The sequence below is a fragment of the Vigna unguiculata genome, chromosome 3, assembly GCF_037176805.1.
Source record: "Vigna unguiculata cultivar grain cowpea cultivar isolate G323 ecotype 2 chromosome 3, ASM3717680v1, whole genome shotgun sequence".
Lineage (NCBI taxonomy): Eukaryota > Viridiplantae > Streptophyta > Magnoliopsida > Fabales > Fabaceae > Vigna > Vigna unguiculata.
In genome coordinates this window covers 3,707,743-3,724,843 of record NC_140794.1, presented here as the reverse complement: position 1 = coordinate 3,724,843, position 17,101 = coordinate 3,707,743, and the positions used below count along the sequence as shown (strand labels likewise).

General features: G+C 31.8%; 4 protein-coding genes across 6 annotated transcripts; all 4 read right to left on the bottom strand.

The window, feature by feature from the left end:
- Positions 1-69: 69 nt before the first annotated feature.
- On the bottom strand, positions 70-3,676 carry TET10 (tetraspanin10). 2 transcript variants are annotated; one of them, XM_028062992.2, is made up of 11 exons: positions 3,189-3,676; positions 2,441-2,553; positions 2,287-2,341; positions 2,125-2,180; positions 1,421-1,468; positions 1,250-1,298; positions 1,078-1,161; positions 914-981; positions 655-780; positions 488-563; positions 70-369 (listed from the first exon to the last, which is right to left on the bottom strand). In XM_028062992.2, the coding sequence occupies exons 1-11, from the start codon at positions 3,240-3,242 to the stop codon at positions 304-306; spliced, it is 795 nt and encodes a 264-aa protein (XP_027918793.1). In that variant the 5' UTR covers positions 3,243-3,676; the 3' UTR covers positions 70-303. The 2 variants fall into 2 exon arrangements, with proteins under 2 accessions (XP_027918793.1, XP_085527676.1); XM_085671550.1 differs by having other exon boundaries at positions 2,441-2,840; positions 3,189-3,675.
- A 1,852-nt stretch (positions 3,677-5,528) lies between these two features.
- LOC114179038 (Nucleic acid-binding, OB-fold-like protein) lies at positions 5,529-10,839 on the bottom strand. 2 transcript variants are annotated; one of them, XM_028065231.2, is made up of 14 exons: positions 10,481-10,839; positions 9,717-10,337; positions 9,499-9,629; positions 9,302-9,419; positions 9,124-9,222; positions 8,722-9,021; positions 8,492-8,599; positions 8,314-8,385; positions 8,003-8,089; positions 7,063-7,134; positions 6,827-6,916; positions 6,390-6,497; positions 6,112-6,180; positions 5,529-5,938 (listed from the first exon to the last, which is right to left on the bottom strand). In XM_028065231.2, the coding sequence occupies exons 1-14, from the start codon at positions 10,712-10,714 to the stop codon at positions 5,864-5,866; spliced, it is 2,184 nt and encodes a 727-aa protein (XP_027921032.1). In that variant the 5' UTR covers positions 10,715-10,839; the 3' UTR covers positions 5,529-5,863. The 2 variants fall into 2 exon arrangements, with proteins under 2 accessions (XP_027921032.1, XP_027921033.1); XM_028065232.2 differs by having other exon boundaries at positions 5,798-6,020.
- Positions 10,840-11,804: 965 nt separating this feature from the next.
- LOC114179495 (LIM domain-containing protein WLIM2a-like) lies at positions 11,805-13,387 on the bottom strand. The gene is made up of 5 exons (XM_028065851.2): positions 13,121-13,387; positions 12,935-13,034; positions 12,804-12,826; positions 12,628-12,717; positions 11,805-12,558 (listed from the first exon to the last, which is right to left on the bottom strand). The coding sequence occupies exons 1-5, from the start codon at positions 13,253-13,255 to the stop codon at positions 12,169-12,171; spliced, it is 738 nt and encodes a 245-aa protein (XP_027921652.1). The 5' UTR covers positions 13,256-13,387; the 3' UTR covers positions 11,805-12,168.
- Positions 13,388-14,481: 1,094 nt separating this feature from the next.
- On the bottom strand, positions 14,482-16,846 carry LOC114175392 (remorin-like). The gene is made up of 5 exons (XM_028060163.1): positions 16,753-16,846; positions 15,120-15,164; positions 14,951-15,011; positions 14,761-14,842; positions 14,482-14,682 (listed from the first exon to the last, which is right to left on the bottom strand). Exons 1-5 carry the CDS (start codon positions 16,844-16,846, stop codon positions 14,482-14,484), a joined length of 483 nt encoding a protein of 160 aa, XP_027915964.1.
- Positions 16,847-17,101: the final 255 nt, after the last annotated feature.

The window sequence follows — 17,101 nt, the reverse complement described above, 5'->3', positions numbered from 1 at the left end:
TGATTAAAGGTTATTTGTTTATCTAATAAGCAAACGAACAAGGCATCATTAATCTGTGACTTGTAGAGATTGGTGAACATTTCCATATCATCATAACCACCCCAATGTTAGCTAATTTTGGATTTTCTATTCACATCAAATCAAATAATAACATCAAAGATATTAACAATTGAAGTGATGGTGTTCACAAAGATTGCACAATCCATCATCAAGGGGTCCTCTAAAGATAACACGAATTTGGGAAGTTTCACTGATTTTCCCCTTCAAAATTGAAAAACAATTATGTTATGATGATGCTTCCATTCAAGCTTTAGAATGCCTTCTCGCAGCATTTCGTCTCGCGCAGCATCCCACAAAGTATATAATCGACTGCATTGCACCAAAACAACGCCATCAATGTCAGTGACCTTAAAAATTGTTTACCTTATTTCTCTATAAACATTCTTAACACAAGAAAACAAGGTAAAATCATTCGAGTTTGCCTTACCAAGACAACAAATAAAACAACATTAAATATAGCAACAACTCGCCACTCGGTTTTCATGTATTGTGCCACACCAGCCCTGGATTCAAGATTCAGAACAAACAAAAAATGGCAGTGAGACAATATTTTACTGATCTAGAAAATCAGAAATACAGCATGATCATGCTTACTTGCAAGAGTCACAGTCATAGCATTTGATGGCTCGAGAATTTTTGTATCGCTTGCAGTCATTGTTGGGGCTAACTGGATGAAAAGTCAAGTCATAGTAGGATGCATTTGCAGCAGGATATCCACACCTAAGTTAGACAAAACCCAAACTTAAAACAACATCAGAAATATGCACTCATTTTCTTATCTGGAAAATAAACTATACCCTATTGAAATGCATTTGGGTAGCTATTAAACAAGCAGCCAGAGAATAGAACCTACTGAGAAGGTGGTCGGCAGCAACCAGCTTCAATTGGCGTCAATTTAGCTGATTTATACTGTTTAAGAGTCTGCATAACAGGAAAATTGGAAAGGTACTAATCACAGCTTCTTTTTTTGGTGTAGATGATTTAAATTCAATGGAATAGTATAGGTCACAATCACACCTTATATTTTTTGGATAGGTTGTTGCAGTCTTCAGATTTGACAAGACAAACCTTCAACCTCTCCCAATTATGAGAATTGTTTAACTAAAACAAAAACAAAAACTTCAAGCTTTTGGATGTTGAGGTGCTACTGTGCACCAACAATTCTCCATCATACTGACAGAAGTTTTACCTCTTTGAGAAACCAAGAACTAAAATCCTGAAGCTGATACTCTTTATACCTAAGCAGACAAGAAGGTTGTCATCGATCTTTCATCACATCACATATATCATGGAATTGTCACCATTTCAAATATTAAGGATCATAATAATATAAAAATAAATGAAATACTTGATTCCTTACCTCAAGCCAGTCACGCTATGACCTGATCCATTGTTGGTGACGATGAACCTGACACAATGGCAGAACGTTACATAAGCGAATCCACACATGAAGCGACAGTGAGGTTTGCTGAAGAAAAATGCAAGTTTTGAAATGCCACTCATGCCACCCAGTGGAACAAACAAAGAAAGATAACCATCAATGAAACATCAACTCATCATTCAATTTGGATTCTGTGAGGTTTTTTTGTGTTGCTTGTGTCTTCAAAATACATGACCACTGATTATGAAGTTTTAAAATATATTAAAAGGATATTTGAAGTACAAAGCAGTGTGTTCTTAATAATTTAGCAGAGGACACTAAAAAACTCAATAGAGAAACTGAACTCAACTTAGTTACTAGTGCAAATGAGCGTTTTCACAGTTTCTTTAACAAAATTAATTGCAAATGATACTGATATGTTACATTACACAGATTCTAAGTAACCTACTACTGCTAAAACAATAAAGATAATTCCGCATATATGTACCATGGACTGCCAAGGTAGCAAATTCGTAGAACAAATTCGGCTAATGAACATACCAATAAAGCAAAGAAGAGCAGAAATACAAATATGTTAAAGACTTTTTAAGGCCAGTATATGAGACTCCAAACATAAACATGACAGAGACAGTTTATATTTACAAAAAAGACAAATGATAATGAGAACAAAATTGCATACTTACACCAATACTGTGAAGACCAGGATTCCCATCAAGACAATGAACAGCGAGATCAGATACTGCAAGTACATTGTCAAGGATGATACCCAGAATCCAAAATTTATTTCAACCATTATCTGATGTAACCATCTTAAAAATAGTGAATCTGATAAGAAATAAGGATACAACCCATAAGAGTATGGAGATGTCTTTCAGGGCACCCAAAAACCCAACTACAGATCTGCACAACAAAGAAACAAGAGAGAAGACAATGCATTTTGGCAGAAAATATTCAAAAGAGAAACAAAGGCATCAAAATCATATAGAATGCAAAGCTGACATCAAGAAAATAACTGCTCCGAGGCCTATCACAGGCAAAGTGAGAGACTTTCTGCAGCCATCATGATGAGTGCTCATCCACACTCCAAAAATTATCACAACAATGGCCAAAAGCTGCGCAAGGTGAACAAGAAACCAGCATAAACAATCACTAATTGTAAAAATAATGATAATAAAACACTTGCAGCCTGTTTGATTCCCTTCTCACTTTTTAGGTTTAAAAATTGTCTTCAACAACATTTCCATACTAGATAGATTCTCATTTAAAATCTGTTATGTTTTGAAAATTGTTTCCAAAACAAGTTCTTTTGCAAACCGGAAAATAAAAACAGCGGGAGATGTTTTCTCATCTTTTTCTGTTTTCATCTTCCCCGATTACACACTGCTTTGAGCCTCGCATCCTACACCATTTGTTTAAACAACATTGTTTAGTTGCATTTTGAAAACTAAAAGCACCTTTTTATAAACAGAAATAAAACACAATCGTGGTTCTCATTCGGTTTTTCATCTTCAGTACACATATAAACGGTTAGGGAAAGAATGCAGTAACTGTGAACAGCAGGCAAAGTTGGCAGATAAAAATCGTATCTTCGGAACAAGTTCAAGAGAAAATTAACGAAGGGTATTCAAGAACAACAGAAAAAAAGCACGTGAATATAAGACAGTAGACAAAGAAAAAATGGAACAAAAAACCCAAAAATCGAAATGAACTGGAAAACTCGATCACTGTAGGAATCAAACAGCATTACCATGGTGAGAAAGTTGATCCATCGAGTAACAAAGGTGCTAGTTCCCATTCCCATTTTCTTCCGCAGAGGGAAAACTTGGAGTGTCTGAATATTCTGGGTTTATCTTAGAATTTGTACTTTATTCAAAACAATTCAGTTTTTGTTTCTACAAGTTCTGGAGACAAAGACAAATCATTCACTAAAAGGGAAGCGAATGGTAAGTGAAAAAAAAAAGGGGTTCATTCAAATGATGAAGCATAATGGAGAAGCAGGTGCATTATGTGCGATGAAGATGCGACACACGGTGTAGGCTAAGAAACCCAACACTTTACGACACGATACCCTATGCTATTCACACCCAACACAACACAACACTGTCCCAAACCAAACCCAACACTTTAAAGAAAGCTGTCGTTTTTTTTCAAAATTAAAAATGAAAAGAAATGAAAGCTGTCTATAGTTATGGAGAATTCAAACTTGTGGTCACACATCCCCAGTACAACGTTCACCCATGCTGTTGAAAACCCTGGAACCAAGTGCATATAAGCTACTGTCCAATTTGTTCTTTTTAAGACATAATTCAGTTTTGTTGACCAGTAACTAAACTAATAACATAATCATTGTTCTAAACCAGGATAATTTTGTGGGGCAGTAGTTAAAAATATTTTTAAAATCTCAAGGATTAGTTCAGTGGAATAAGACATGTTCCGGTATTTGGCATGTCAGAAATTTGAATTTTCACTTCTTTATTTAATAAATATGAGAATGCTTAATTGCTATGAATATTTTTCATAACTTTGTTAATCATTATTAGTTGTTAGAAGAGGAACAAAAAACAAAAACATGTATTTGCTTGAAAGGGAAAAAATATATTTTATATCTTATTTTCCTTTTTCTGTTACTTATTCTCACTTATGTACTTTTTCTATTTTTTTAATAAACACTCTTATTTTCATTTTATTTTTCACATGTATTTTTTTTTTTCTATTTCCATTCATTTTTTTATCTTTCCGCAAAAGATACCTTAAAGAGAAGTTTAATAGAAGATACTTTTTTTCATGATTTTTATAATTATAAGCCTTAAAAATGAAAATTCTTATATATATATATATATATAGACACACACACAAAATATTTGTTTCAACTTATGTAGTTTTTTAGAAATTAGAAGATAATATATTATTTTTATCAAAATCTTAGTTGTCATCACGTGTGATTTAATAATTTCCAATAAAATTTATATTTTTATTTATAAAAATTAGAATTGCACTCCTTTTGTAAAAAAATAAAAATAAAAATAAAATAAAAACTTGACTAAATGACATTTTTGAGGGAACGTTATTTTTGAAAAGTAAACCAAACATGACAAAACTATTTTCACGAATTTCATATATACATGTTACAGCATATATGGTATTCACGTGTTTTGAGTTTTCAAAATTAATTTCAGGTTTGAATGTAAAAAGCATTAATGCCTCATTTTATTTTTATCTTGGAGAAGAAAATTATTTTATGATCTAATAATAACATAGTGGTTTCCATATTTCAAAAAATATAATTTCTGAAAATACAATATTTAAAATAATAATACTAATATAATAATAATAATAAAAAATTTACAATGGTACGGTGACAAAATGAATGAATTTAATCCATTTTAACTTGATGTGCTATTTGTCCACAAAAAAATGTACTGAATTGGACTGGCCCACGGATATAAAACATATTAAAATTTGCAACCCATACGATTGGTAACAAGTTGTTGGTTCGCTATTTTTTATTTTAAATTTATTTATTTATATATATATAAATAATATTAAAAACATATTTAATTATATAAATAATTTTTAAAATTTTAATTCATTAATTAATAATATTTAGATAAATTAAAATGATTATTTCATTCACATATTAAATCATTGAATTAAATATATTTTTAATTATTAATTTTTACAAATTATTGAATTAGATATATTTTTAATTACTTTATTTTTAGTAAAATTAGAATTAATTTCTTGAGATAAATTTAATCTCACGTTTTTTAAAATACATAAATTTAGTTTTTATAACTAAATTTAATTCAATTTATTTCACATTTCAAACGAATTTTTTATCTTAATTAATTAAAATTTTAAATAAATTTAACAAAAATTTTCTAAAAAAATTAAATTTACGTGATTTTAAAATCAAATAAATAAATTAGACCAAATTTAAAAAAAAATATTTCTTACTAAAAATTAAAAGACAAAAACACATAAATTATTCTATTATAATTAATGATTAATAATTAAAATTTGATGTTAATAATTTAATTTTAATTTACAATCCTATTGTATACATGTATTTTAAAGAAATATAGTATAAAAAACTAATCTTTTAAATTATTTTAATTTTAATTTTTAATTAAAAAAAAAGACAACGAAACAACTGGTCTTAGCTCGCCCATTTGACGGTTTAGAAACGGACTAGTGGACATGTATTTATAGGAACCCCTCCCTCTGAGCCCAGCACCTCCCCAAAAGGCAGGAATATGCCTCTATGACTACCTTTTTACAAGAAATAAAATTGCTATCCTTCCACCAATGCTTTTGTATAGAGTAGTAACTTCAAATGCTCCTTAAATTGCACCCTGCTCACCCCACAACAATGTACAATCATAAAAATGCAAGCAACAAAAAAAGGCTTGCTGTCACAAATTATTCCACTCTGTTTGCACATGTCATAACAGCTGATTTCATCCTTTCTTTATCCAAAGAAGTTTGAACTATCACCTGCCCAAAATTATTCCTTCATCACGGTTAGACTATCATACTGTGAATATGCCTTTAGTCATTCATCTGCATTTACAACAATCTAGAGAAAACAAAGAAAAACAGAGACCAGAAGAAACATATACAGCAAAACCCTTTTTAACGACAAATTAAAACAAAGCCGATATCATTACCTCTTGTATTTTATTTCCCGATCGAGCGAGTAACTTGTATTGATCCTCAAAGATGGATGCCATATAAACCTGGTACAGTATTGGTTTCCATACACATAAACAACTTGAGTTAGCCAAAAGAAAATTCTGTCTGTTGATTCATCATTTGAACCTTTATTGGCCTTCCACAAACAACGTGCAAAATCCATAATGCAAATTGTAACTTATGTGGAGTTCTGACAGATCAAATACTGAGCTAAAACTCATTCAAGAAAATAATAAAGAACATGTATCCACACCTGAAAAGTTGGAGCCAAACCAGGGCTTCTGAAAAAACGGCCTTTTGAAACAGACTGGACTCCCTCAATCTTTTGCAATTCTTCAACTAGGGATTCCACTTCAGGCCACTGTTAAAAAATGAGTATACTTTGATGATTAGTCATGTCAAGTCAATAATCCATCTCGACAATAAAATAAACGTAACATACGTATTGAAATTGCATGGCAAGCATTATTCTTTCTCTCATGTGACTAAAATGAAATTATTATGCATATAAAACATAATTGCAATAACTCAATCTAGATATTAAAACCTTGGACATTCTGAAATTTGATTAAAATATGTCGTAACAGAAAAGGAATAGAAAGGATGTTAGCCAGCATATATAATCCCTAAGAATATAACGGGCATATTTTGGTAAATAAAGTGATTTCTACTTTCTCATATGAAGATTACCTCTACATCTGTTTGAGCTGCTTCTAATCTCCCATCTAAGGGGTCATGATCCCCAATTATAGCCTCTAAGGAGTTGATTAATGGATCAGGCTGTCATAAGAAGACAATGATTTGCTAAATAATAAAGTGTATAAACACTGTTTGATCTGAGTGGACTTTGTCAAAATAATCTCCACAATTCTCCCCTAATCCAAGGGAGATCTTAAGTAAATAACAAAATAGAAAAAGAAAATTACCGTGACCTCCTTTAATGATAAAAGTATGCGCTCAAGAGCAAAGTTTAATTGGTGAACTTTTGCCTCCAGAACCTGAAACAAAAAGTAAGGCTAAAACAAAAACAAAGTAAAACTATAAAGAGTTCAAATATCAAGGGTACTTCTATCAACTTCATCTATTAGATATAAAACCACTCATGTTGTTTGTTTGCTGGCAAATTTGGAAAGTTCTGCTCTTAATTAAACAAAGTCAGATGTTGAGGGGGAATGTTGAAAAAGTTAACACCATCTATATTTAGTTTTTGTTTCTAGCTATGTTATTTCTAATAACATTGCATGTTTGTTTACATTATAAGTATAAATACTTATATTTACAACTTGTCATTGTAAAAAGTGTTCTCTTTTGAGTAGTGTGTGTGTATATATAAAGATTAATAATCATGAGTTTATCTTTAACAATATATTCAACATCACTACCACCCTCTTTCTCCTTGGCATTACTTGTCACGTGTAAACCCAACATGGATCAGGCCGGGTTGTGTTTGGACAGACCAATACCTCAATTCAATAAAAATTCTCGGTTTGAGTTAGGTTGGATTTCTGCCTTTTTTTATTATTAGACCTAATCTACCATTGATAGCGTTGGATTAGATTTGGTCATTTGGTGGGGTGCGGTGGGATTGTATTATATCAGACCAAATCCAGCTCAACCCACCGGTAATCGTATACCACCTGCTAATTAACACTGTGCAAACAGATACAATACAAATCATCTTTGTACATCCACCAACAACTTGCACTGTTGGATAGTTTATTCATGGCATCATCTATATTGAAAGCACTGAAAATATACTGCAATGTCGCGGAAGAAAAAAAGGAAACATGTTGGTGGAGGCACACATCGTTATTATTTAGTTGTTGAAAACAATTTCCTACTTTATTATTTTAGGAAGGAAAATACCTGACCAATCCTAAAATACGATGCAGGGTTCACAGTGGCATCCCACGATAATTCAGACTGATGAATCAGTGCAGAAACTCCTTCAATCTACAGTGATAAGTAGTAATCACATCAACTTTTAGGATATTTTTACCACCATTGTAAACTCCGATTCCATGAAAGGGCAAAAAAGAGTATCCAGGTGCTTACAGCTTGGCTCAATAAATAGGCCAAACAAGGCAAATCCACTGGAATAAGTGACGTAAAGCTAAATATACTAGTGAAACTGAACTCCATAATACTAGCATAACGATTTTAAATGTTGTATATACCTCAACAAAAATTCCAAAGTAAGCTATTTTCTGGATGCGGCATTTCACTATATCCCCAACTTGAAGTCTAGCCTGTTGTAAGAAACATAGAATAAATCAGAATAACACTTCATTTCATTGAATCAGCAAACATGCTCCATGCTAATTTAAGAAATGCTATCCTTACTAAAGCATTTACCATAAGATTTCTCTTCTTCTCAACCAATTCTTCACTTTCTTTCCGCCTTAGAGAGAATATGAGCTTTCTTATTTTTCTGTCTGCCACTAACACATTTGCCTTAAGTTTCTGCAAAACACAAACTATTGATATCTTAAAATTAAGATCAGATAATATTCAGCTTCCGTCTATTAACATAAAAAATTTGAGGAACATATTTGGGCAGTGCATTTATGTTTTAAATACCAAACCTGTCCAATAAACGATGATAAGAACCTATTTTTCTCTTGGTCATAAATCCTTAGCAGATCTTCCAATTTCATATCTGGTGAAATTTTATTGTCAACTTTACCATCAATCTCCAGAGATGGAGGAGAATCCGGAGAAAAAATCTTAATATCAGTGTCAAAACTTGTAATAGTGCCTGAGTTTTGCTTGTATATTGATGGATCCAAACCCTTCTGTTTTAACCAAGTCTCAAAAGCTAAGAACTTCCATTTGGAATTAAGATTACGGTATGGCAGAAATCCTACCAAGGAACCAAAAGAAACCTGTAAAATTGTTTATTTGAGTTATTAAAAAAACAATATAAGATAAAGAAACTGTTTTTATTTACAAATTAAAGTCCGTTGTACTGCTTCCTATGTACTTACAATGAAACCTTTGGTATTGCAGCTTACTAGTTCCACATCTCCTCTGTCTCCGGTCTCAATCAAACCTTCTGCCCTGGTCCAATCAGCATCCTCACTTTCCTACAAAATTGAAGAACACAAAGGTTAACACAAAGTCAGGAAAATAAGTAACTAACTCGTATAATCCATATAATCTGACCTTGAAATCTGACATATCAACAGAATTCCCGAAATTATCATTGCTTGTTTGACCTCCAAGATCAAGGGAAGTGCCCTCTTCAACAAATTTCGAGGTTTGTTCAACATATTGATCTAATCTATAAAAAATGCATTCAAGTAATTAACGAAAACTGAAATCATAACCATAAACTTAACCATTAAACTATTTTGATATACCTTTTTGGCTTTGCCTGTAGTGCAGCATCCACAGGCAACTCCATTCTAGAATCAACTGACTTTACATCTAATGATTCACTTAAATCATTTGGCGCCTGATGTAACTCCAGCTGCTCGTGTTGCTCCAATTCCTAATCAGTCAAGCAAGAAATTAGTTAAAAACCAGGCTTACTCCACAAAAAGTTTATATTGCAAGTAGCAACAAAGGTTACACCTACATCATTTGGTACCATGGCATTCACTTCTCCAAATTCCTCCTCTTCTTTTTTAACGCTTGGTTTGTGTGGCCGCTCCAACAATGTAAAACCCGGCTCTTCATTCCACATATTTAACTCACCATCATTGTTCCCTTGGTCCACATTAGATGAAGGCTCTTCAACCGTATCAGTACTCTTGGCAACCGGTGTTTCAGGCTTCCTCAATAGTGTCATGTCGCTAAACTTCTCTTTCACTTGCTCATCCCGCATGTTCAGTGACAGATTGGGCTTCATTCTCAACCTTGAAGTCAACGTTTCCGCCTCCCCATCATCTTTAAACACGGTCGGCTTCCTGAGAATAACATTGGGAACACTACTCTTCCTATCACTTCCCTCCACATTTTCAGACCGGACAGGTTTCTTAATCTCCAATGTTGGTTTGTTATTATCAGATTTGAACTTGAATCCCTTAACAGGAACAGGACGCACCAAACCAAGGTCATCCAGTTTCCTTGATGACTTCCCTCCCTTAGAGCCCTCAAATGGAACTTCCTCCACTTCCACAACTTTACGACCATTCTTATAAAAGGCTTTCTCAATATCAAGATAAGAAGCATCAGGGTTTGCCTTTCTTCCCATTATCTAAACCAACAAGCATAACAATGGTGCACAGAACCAATTAGCAAGATTAAACTATAAACATATAAACAAAGGTATAGTATTATATGAAACATTGTTACGCACAATAATAAAAAAAAAAAAAAGAATTAGAAGAGAAGGGATACCTTGGCAAGGGTGAGCTTGGGGTCTTCTCCGATTAAGCGACCAAACTTGAGTTCCATCATGTCGTAACTGTCGAGTTTAGGAGATTTTTTTTCTTCTTCATTTGGAGACTGTGAAGCGAAAACCTTGACTCTCTGCTTCATAGAAATGGTTCTTGTTGGTGTTCTTGTGTGTGACGAAGACCAATGAAGATTGGTGAAGAAGGGTTTACTACCGGTGAGAGGAAGAGAACCCATTTGATTTTGATCTGATTTTCAGTTCACAGCGGTTGCCGTTACTTCTTGTCTTTTCTCACAGTCGGAGACACTGGAAACTGGGTTTGGATAAACGGCCAGCGAGGTGTAAAGAACGGAGAACACAGAGTTATCCCACACACAATAAATAAAATACTAGGATATTTTTAAAAAAGAAATAAATTAAAATGAATTTACCCACTTATTTTTAATTTTTTAATGGATGAGGTGACTGTTATTTTATTTTATTATTTTCTTTATTTAATCTTATAGATTAAAAATTATATTTTATATTATTTTATTAATATCTTTTAATTAAAATAATATTTTTTATTGTTTTACATAAATTAATATTATTTTATATTAATAACAAAATTTTATATTTCATAATACGTGAATACTAATAAAAAAATGACAAGTTATGATGATAATTACGTCAACATGCATTCAATAAAATTTAAGAAATATTTGATTGAAAATTTTGAACTTTATAAAAAAGTTGAAACTTAATTAAATATATTAAATTTATCGAGATTTGAAACTTAATTAAATTAAAAATAAAATAAAATAATTGGTGATTCAAATCAGATAAAATTAACTAATTTAATACCATATACCATTTAAAGAAGCAAAGGGAAACATTTTACCCACCAACCTTTTTTTAATAATAGAATAGAGAAGAGAGAATGTTTAAAATGTCTAATTGAGTTAGATACGAGTAGATAAAACTATGGATCATGTATATTAATTTATAGTAGAGAATGAAATAAGTTATTTTATAAATCATGTGTTTATATCATTCCAAGTTATTTTACTTCAATATTGTAAACCTGTATTGTATTCCAGCGTGTGAAATAAATACTTCTTCAATAACAAATATTTTTTAAATATATAAATTATATTATATTTTATAGTCTAAGACTAGATAACTTCAAATTGCAACTTATTTTACATCAATGTTTATATGTTTCTTTACAGAAAGATTTAGATTTTCACATAAAGATGATTTTGAGTTATTGATGAAAGATAAACGCTTTGGTTAATTAGGTAAAAGTGTGTAGAAAGAAGTAGAGAAAAGAGATTGGTATGGTAATTGATGATGAAGTGAGATGATAAAAATTCATTGGTGAAATGTGGTGTATGTTTCTTAACACAGAATTAAAGAGGAAAATGACAGCGGAACGAATATACTTATGGCTCGAGAAAGGCATCTACATGCCCAGAAAAAAACAGAGGGCTTAACGATTTACAGTCTACACTAACTGTTTGCAAATTTGTGATTATAGTTTTTTGTAATAGCCCTTGTGTGAAAGAGACAAGCCAACCCCAATGAATGAATGAATGAAGAAAATGGCAAAAATATTGGGGTTTTGGGGTTGTGTTAGAGCCAGAAAGATCATAATCATGCAAAGAAACACTTAGCAGTAAAGCCCCCCCCAGTAGAACTCATATGTTATCTACTGATCTTTGTCAGAGTTAGGTTCCTCTTCATCTTCCTTTTTCTCTGTCTCTGCCTCTGTTTCTGCCTCTGCTGTTTCTGTTTCTGTCTCTGCCTTTGCCTCTGCTTCTGACTCTGACTCTGAGCGATTACTTGCAGCCTTCTTACTCTCCGCAGCCGCCGCCGCAGCCGCCGCAGCCTCAGCCTCTTGTTGTAGCATTTCACTTCTCTTCAATGAAGCTTGCTTCGACAGATAACTGTAGCTTCCCTTCTCCTTGAACAACTGAGAGAAGTGTGGCTTGCAGTATAGGAACCCATCGAGAGCAGCATAGGTTGAAGGAGTCAGAAAACACCCTCCATGTGCACACCTGAAGCATGATTTGTGGTAAAACTCACCTTCCACTGTCAACTGTCACAAAAATTAAGGGTCAGAACTCAGAACTCATAAACATGTATAATCCTCACAAAGCTTTCAAACCTTTTCCAATGGATAGACGGTTTTCTTGCATTTTGAGCATTTATCTTGAGTCCCAGAGAAGAAGGCAGAAATTTTGCTTGGTGTCCTATTCTGTGGTAGATAAAACAAAACAGTGATGAAAACCATGTAGCCATGTCTACACAGAAAGGATATTGCTACATAGAAATCATACATACCAGCTCGTTTGGTGGCTTTGGAGCTGATTGAAAATAACGAGACAAGATTATGATTAGCCCCAGAATTAGCACAAAAAGAAGAAAACTTTAATGAGAAAATTTTGTAGCAGAGTTAAAGATAAGGATTTTACAAGAATTGACTCTCTTGGGGTAGGAGCCAGTTTCCTTGAAAAGCTGCTCATAATGCACCTTGCAGTATAAAATTCCATCGCCGGAGCAGTAGTTGCTTATCTGCAACGGAAAACAGGACAATGGTTTGGTACGAGAATGTATTTTCCATGAAAAAGATTATAGGAAAATGCAAAAAAGAAAGGTACCGCGAGAAGGCCATTGCAATGGCTGCATCTGAAGCAGTTTTTGTGATAAGAGACCCCATCGGCAGAAAAGCTTTCGACGAAGTGAACAATTTTATCGCAAGCCTTGCACTTCTGTTGGGTACCGCTGAAAGCCATTTATTTATTTTTTTGTGTTTATTTTATTGTCGCACTAGCTAGTTAGATTATTACCTGCGACACAAATGGTGGAAAATAAGCTAGCTAGCACGAAAAGATGGAAGTGGTGAGGGCTCAGCTTGAACACCAAAGGATCACAACGCCTTTTGTAGTTGTTGTCTCCTGCGAAATTACCGTAACAAACATCCATATTCTGTGAATAACAAACATCATTTCCTTCTCTATTACGCTTCTACACACATTTTCTTTTCTAATTATAGAACTCCATGCATAACTTTCAGGACAACATCACACCTCTATAACAGTCAAATCTATTTTTATTTTATATACATATATATATATGCTTTCCCTGCAATTTACTAATTAATGCACATTTTCATAAATTCAAATAATAAATTTATTTTATCAGTATACTGTTATTGTACATTAATAATAATTTTGCTTCGGTAGTTCCCTTTATACAAGTATTTTTTTTATTTAAAATGTGTAAGATTTATGTCAAAATAATAGTTTTATTCCTATATAAATTTTTAAAATAATTCTTATTCCAATTTTTAATTAAAATAGCATGGAAATATTAATTATATATAATCACTTTTAAGTTTGATTAAATTTAAAAGCAATATATGTATATATTGGTTTTGTTCTTAGAAGTAATTTCAGAGTTGAAGAATATATCTAAATTACTTTTGGTCATGATTTGTAAGTGAAATGTAACTATTATGTGTACTAAGACATTATTTAATGATAAACATTTTATTTTTGTTAAATGAGACTCTTATGATTTTAAATCCGGAATTTTATTATGATTTTAATTTTAGAAGACATATCGAAGAATTAAGAAGGAAGCAAGCATTTTACCTCATACAAGCTAAATTATTAGACATACTGAGGTTTATATTTATAACCTCATTTTTATCTCCATAAACAACGTCATTATTTTTATGTCAAATCCTTATAGCATTAATAGGGTCAATCTCTTGGGTAAATATTTACAAAATTTCATTTTATTTTGAAATGATTTTTTATTTTAAAATGATGGCTGAAATCGTTTTTATATATGTTTGCATGATTCCATCTCACGTCCAACCGGTTAACACGATCGCTTGTTTGTGTAACATGCAAATTGCTGCTCTTATTACTACAAAGGAAGAACAAAGAAAGAGCAAATTTTGAACCTATAACAAGAACAAGAGAAGATGTTGAGAATTTGGAAGAAAAAAGCTTTAACTGCCAAAGCATGGAAGAAATTTCCTGGGCGAATATCCACGAGTTCGAAACTTTGCAGCTTTCTCCTCTATTTCCAGAAATTCTTCTCCCTTGTAAGCTTCTATCATTGCCCTTTTCTCCTCTGCTGTTCGGTGAATTTCTGCAACTTTATTTTGCATCTTCTCCACACACTTCGCCTTGTTTCTGTCCAATTTTTCCTGTTCAATGCAAACGTTTTCATTACAACATTAACCTCATTCATCGTATAACACAAAAAACCATTAACGTAATGCCACCTCAATTCTCTTCAGATGTGCCTCCGCCGATGCTTTCTTACTGTTCTCCCACAACACAACAGCATTGTGCCTTTTATATGCCCTGTTTCACATTTTCACATTAGTCAACCTCACTTTCTGCAATACACTCTCTTCATATCCAACACTCGAATGTTGTTGGGAAAGAAAATTGATGTCAAATTTTGTTTACCTGTTCTCTGCTTTTGTTTTTTCACTTTCTTCCCATGCTTTGATCAGAGCTAGTCTTTTCTCTGATTCAACCCTTGCAAGCACAGCGTCTGAGGAAAAACATAGGTTACTTTACTCGTCTGAAATGTTTATTTGTTGTTGGATAAATACAAAAAAGTTTAGAAAACAACCTCTGTCAATTGAATCCTTTGTATCCGACCTGGTAATAGTGGGAACTGCAAACACAATTACATGAAGGTTGAGTAAATAAACTACAATGGTCGAATGTATTTATTATTTATGTAATTCTGCATCTGGATAATAAAAATTAAAAACTATATTATTTGAAATTCTAAAAATAATTCTAAATTCTAAATTCTAAATTATCTTACAGAACACATTGGCTTTGAAAAGTCACCTTTCTTATTGACCTTTTTGGACAAAATCACTAAGTAACTACGAAATCGATTCCATATGGCGAACAAACCTAGAAAGTAGAAACATAAACAAAAAATCAAAGTTTCGTGAGGGAAAAAAACAAGAGAGGCCTCTGTTTTAGTTTAGTAACATGAGTGATGAAATATGGTTCATGTTATGATAATAAATAACAAAATTAAAGGAAAAGAAAATATGAGTGAGATTGTCTGAGTAAATAAAAGAAAACCTTCACTGTTGAATCTTAATTAATTAACATTACGATGCATTTTATGTTATATTAAATAAATAAAAAACTGAATTTGCCTTTAAATATTAAAATGACCAATTCATCATTGTATTAAAGAAGTTCTTATTAATGAGAGGGATTCAATGAGCTTAAGAAAACAATTCCAAAATAAAATATATATTATAATTTTCTTTATGCATGTTTTTTATAATATAACCATCTTCATTATTTTCTTATAAAAACTACTAGCCTCCTTATTTACATTAAGAAAATTCCTTATTTTTTATAAAATTAATAACCATAATAATATGAAAACTATAATTTTTTTAAATATTTCAGTCTTTATTAATCATAAATATAGAATCATAAAAAAAATATCAAGAGCTATAACATTAATTCAAAACCATTACATATAAAAAAAAGTCCCCTATATAGAATATAATATTTAAACAATTAAGCCTTATTGTAAACGTTTTAAAACCTATATAAACATGTGATAATTTTAACATATTCATTCTTAAAATATTAATTATTATATATCTACCACTCTAAAACATGATTTTCATTGTTGGTTCTCAATTGTTTTTGGTGAAATTTTTTTATTCTCAAACAAATATGAAAATCTTTTAACATTACCAAGGGTCAATACTACTATAAACAGAGTAATGATTCAAAATATAATTAAACAAAAAATATTGATGATTATCCAGATGTTGAATTTCAACAAAAGAATATCACTATAAAAGTAGCTAAGTTAAGTTTATATAATCCAATTTACAAAGTTTGACGTGAATGTTCTGCAACATACGCAAATATCTTTCTTAAACTGTAATACACAAAAAAATGTTCAATTTCAAAGAAATTATGTTTCTACACAATCATAAAACTTTTACTCATTACAACAGATCAGAGAAAATTAGAATTTTTGAAGCACATAAAAAGCTATATGAGTGTTTTTTTTTTCCGGAAAATTAGACTATAACTCTTTTTTTTTTTTTACACTGATCATTTATTTTTCAACATGGTTTAATGTAAATTATTGATTCTTTCAAAAAAAGAAAATAATAGTACATTAATCAATGATCCACACTAAATCACGTGAGAGAACAACAATGAAAATAAAAAAAGAAGTCATAGTATCATTATCCGTTTAGACATACCTAGATCAAATGGAGAAATGGCACGTTCTTTAGAAGTGGTTGAGGTGTCTTCGTTCTCCACTTCTTTTCCTCGTTGCTTCAGAGTTTCTTCCATAACCCTGAGACTGAGTATAATAGCAGAGGTTCTGGCATGCACTACATATACCCTATGAAACTATAATATATAGCAACACTCTTTGTTGTAGTGTTCATCAATGGTGGTCTCGTTGGTGCATGCAAGAGACATGGGGAAGTTTCAAAGTAGGGTCCACTCGCATATTTTTACTTGTTCCAAAGCTTATTATAATGCACTGTATAGCATATGAGATTAATGAAAAGTTATGGTGGAATAAACGAAAATAATAGTTAA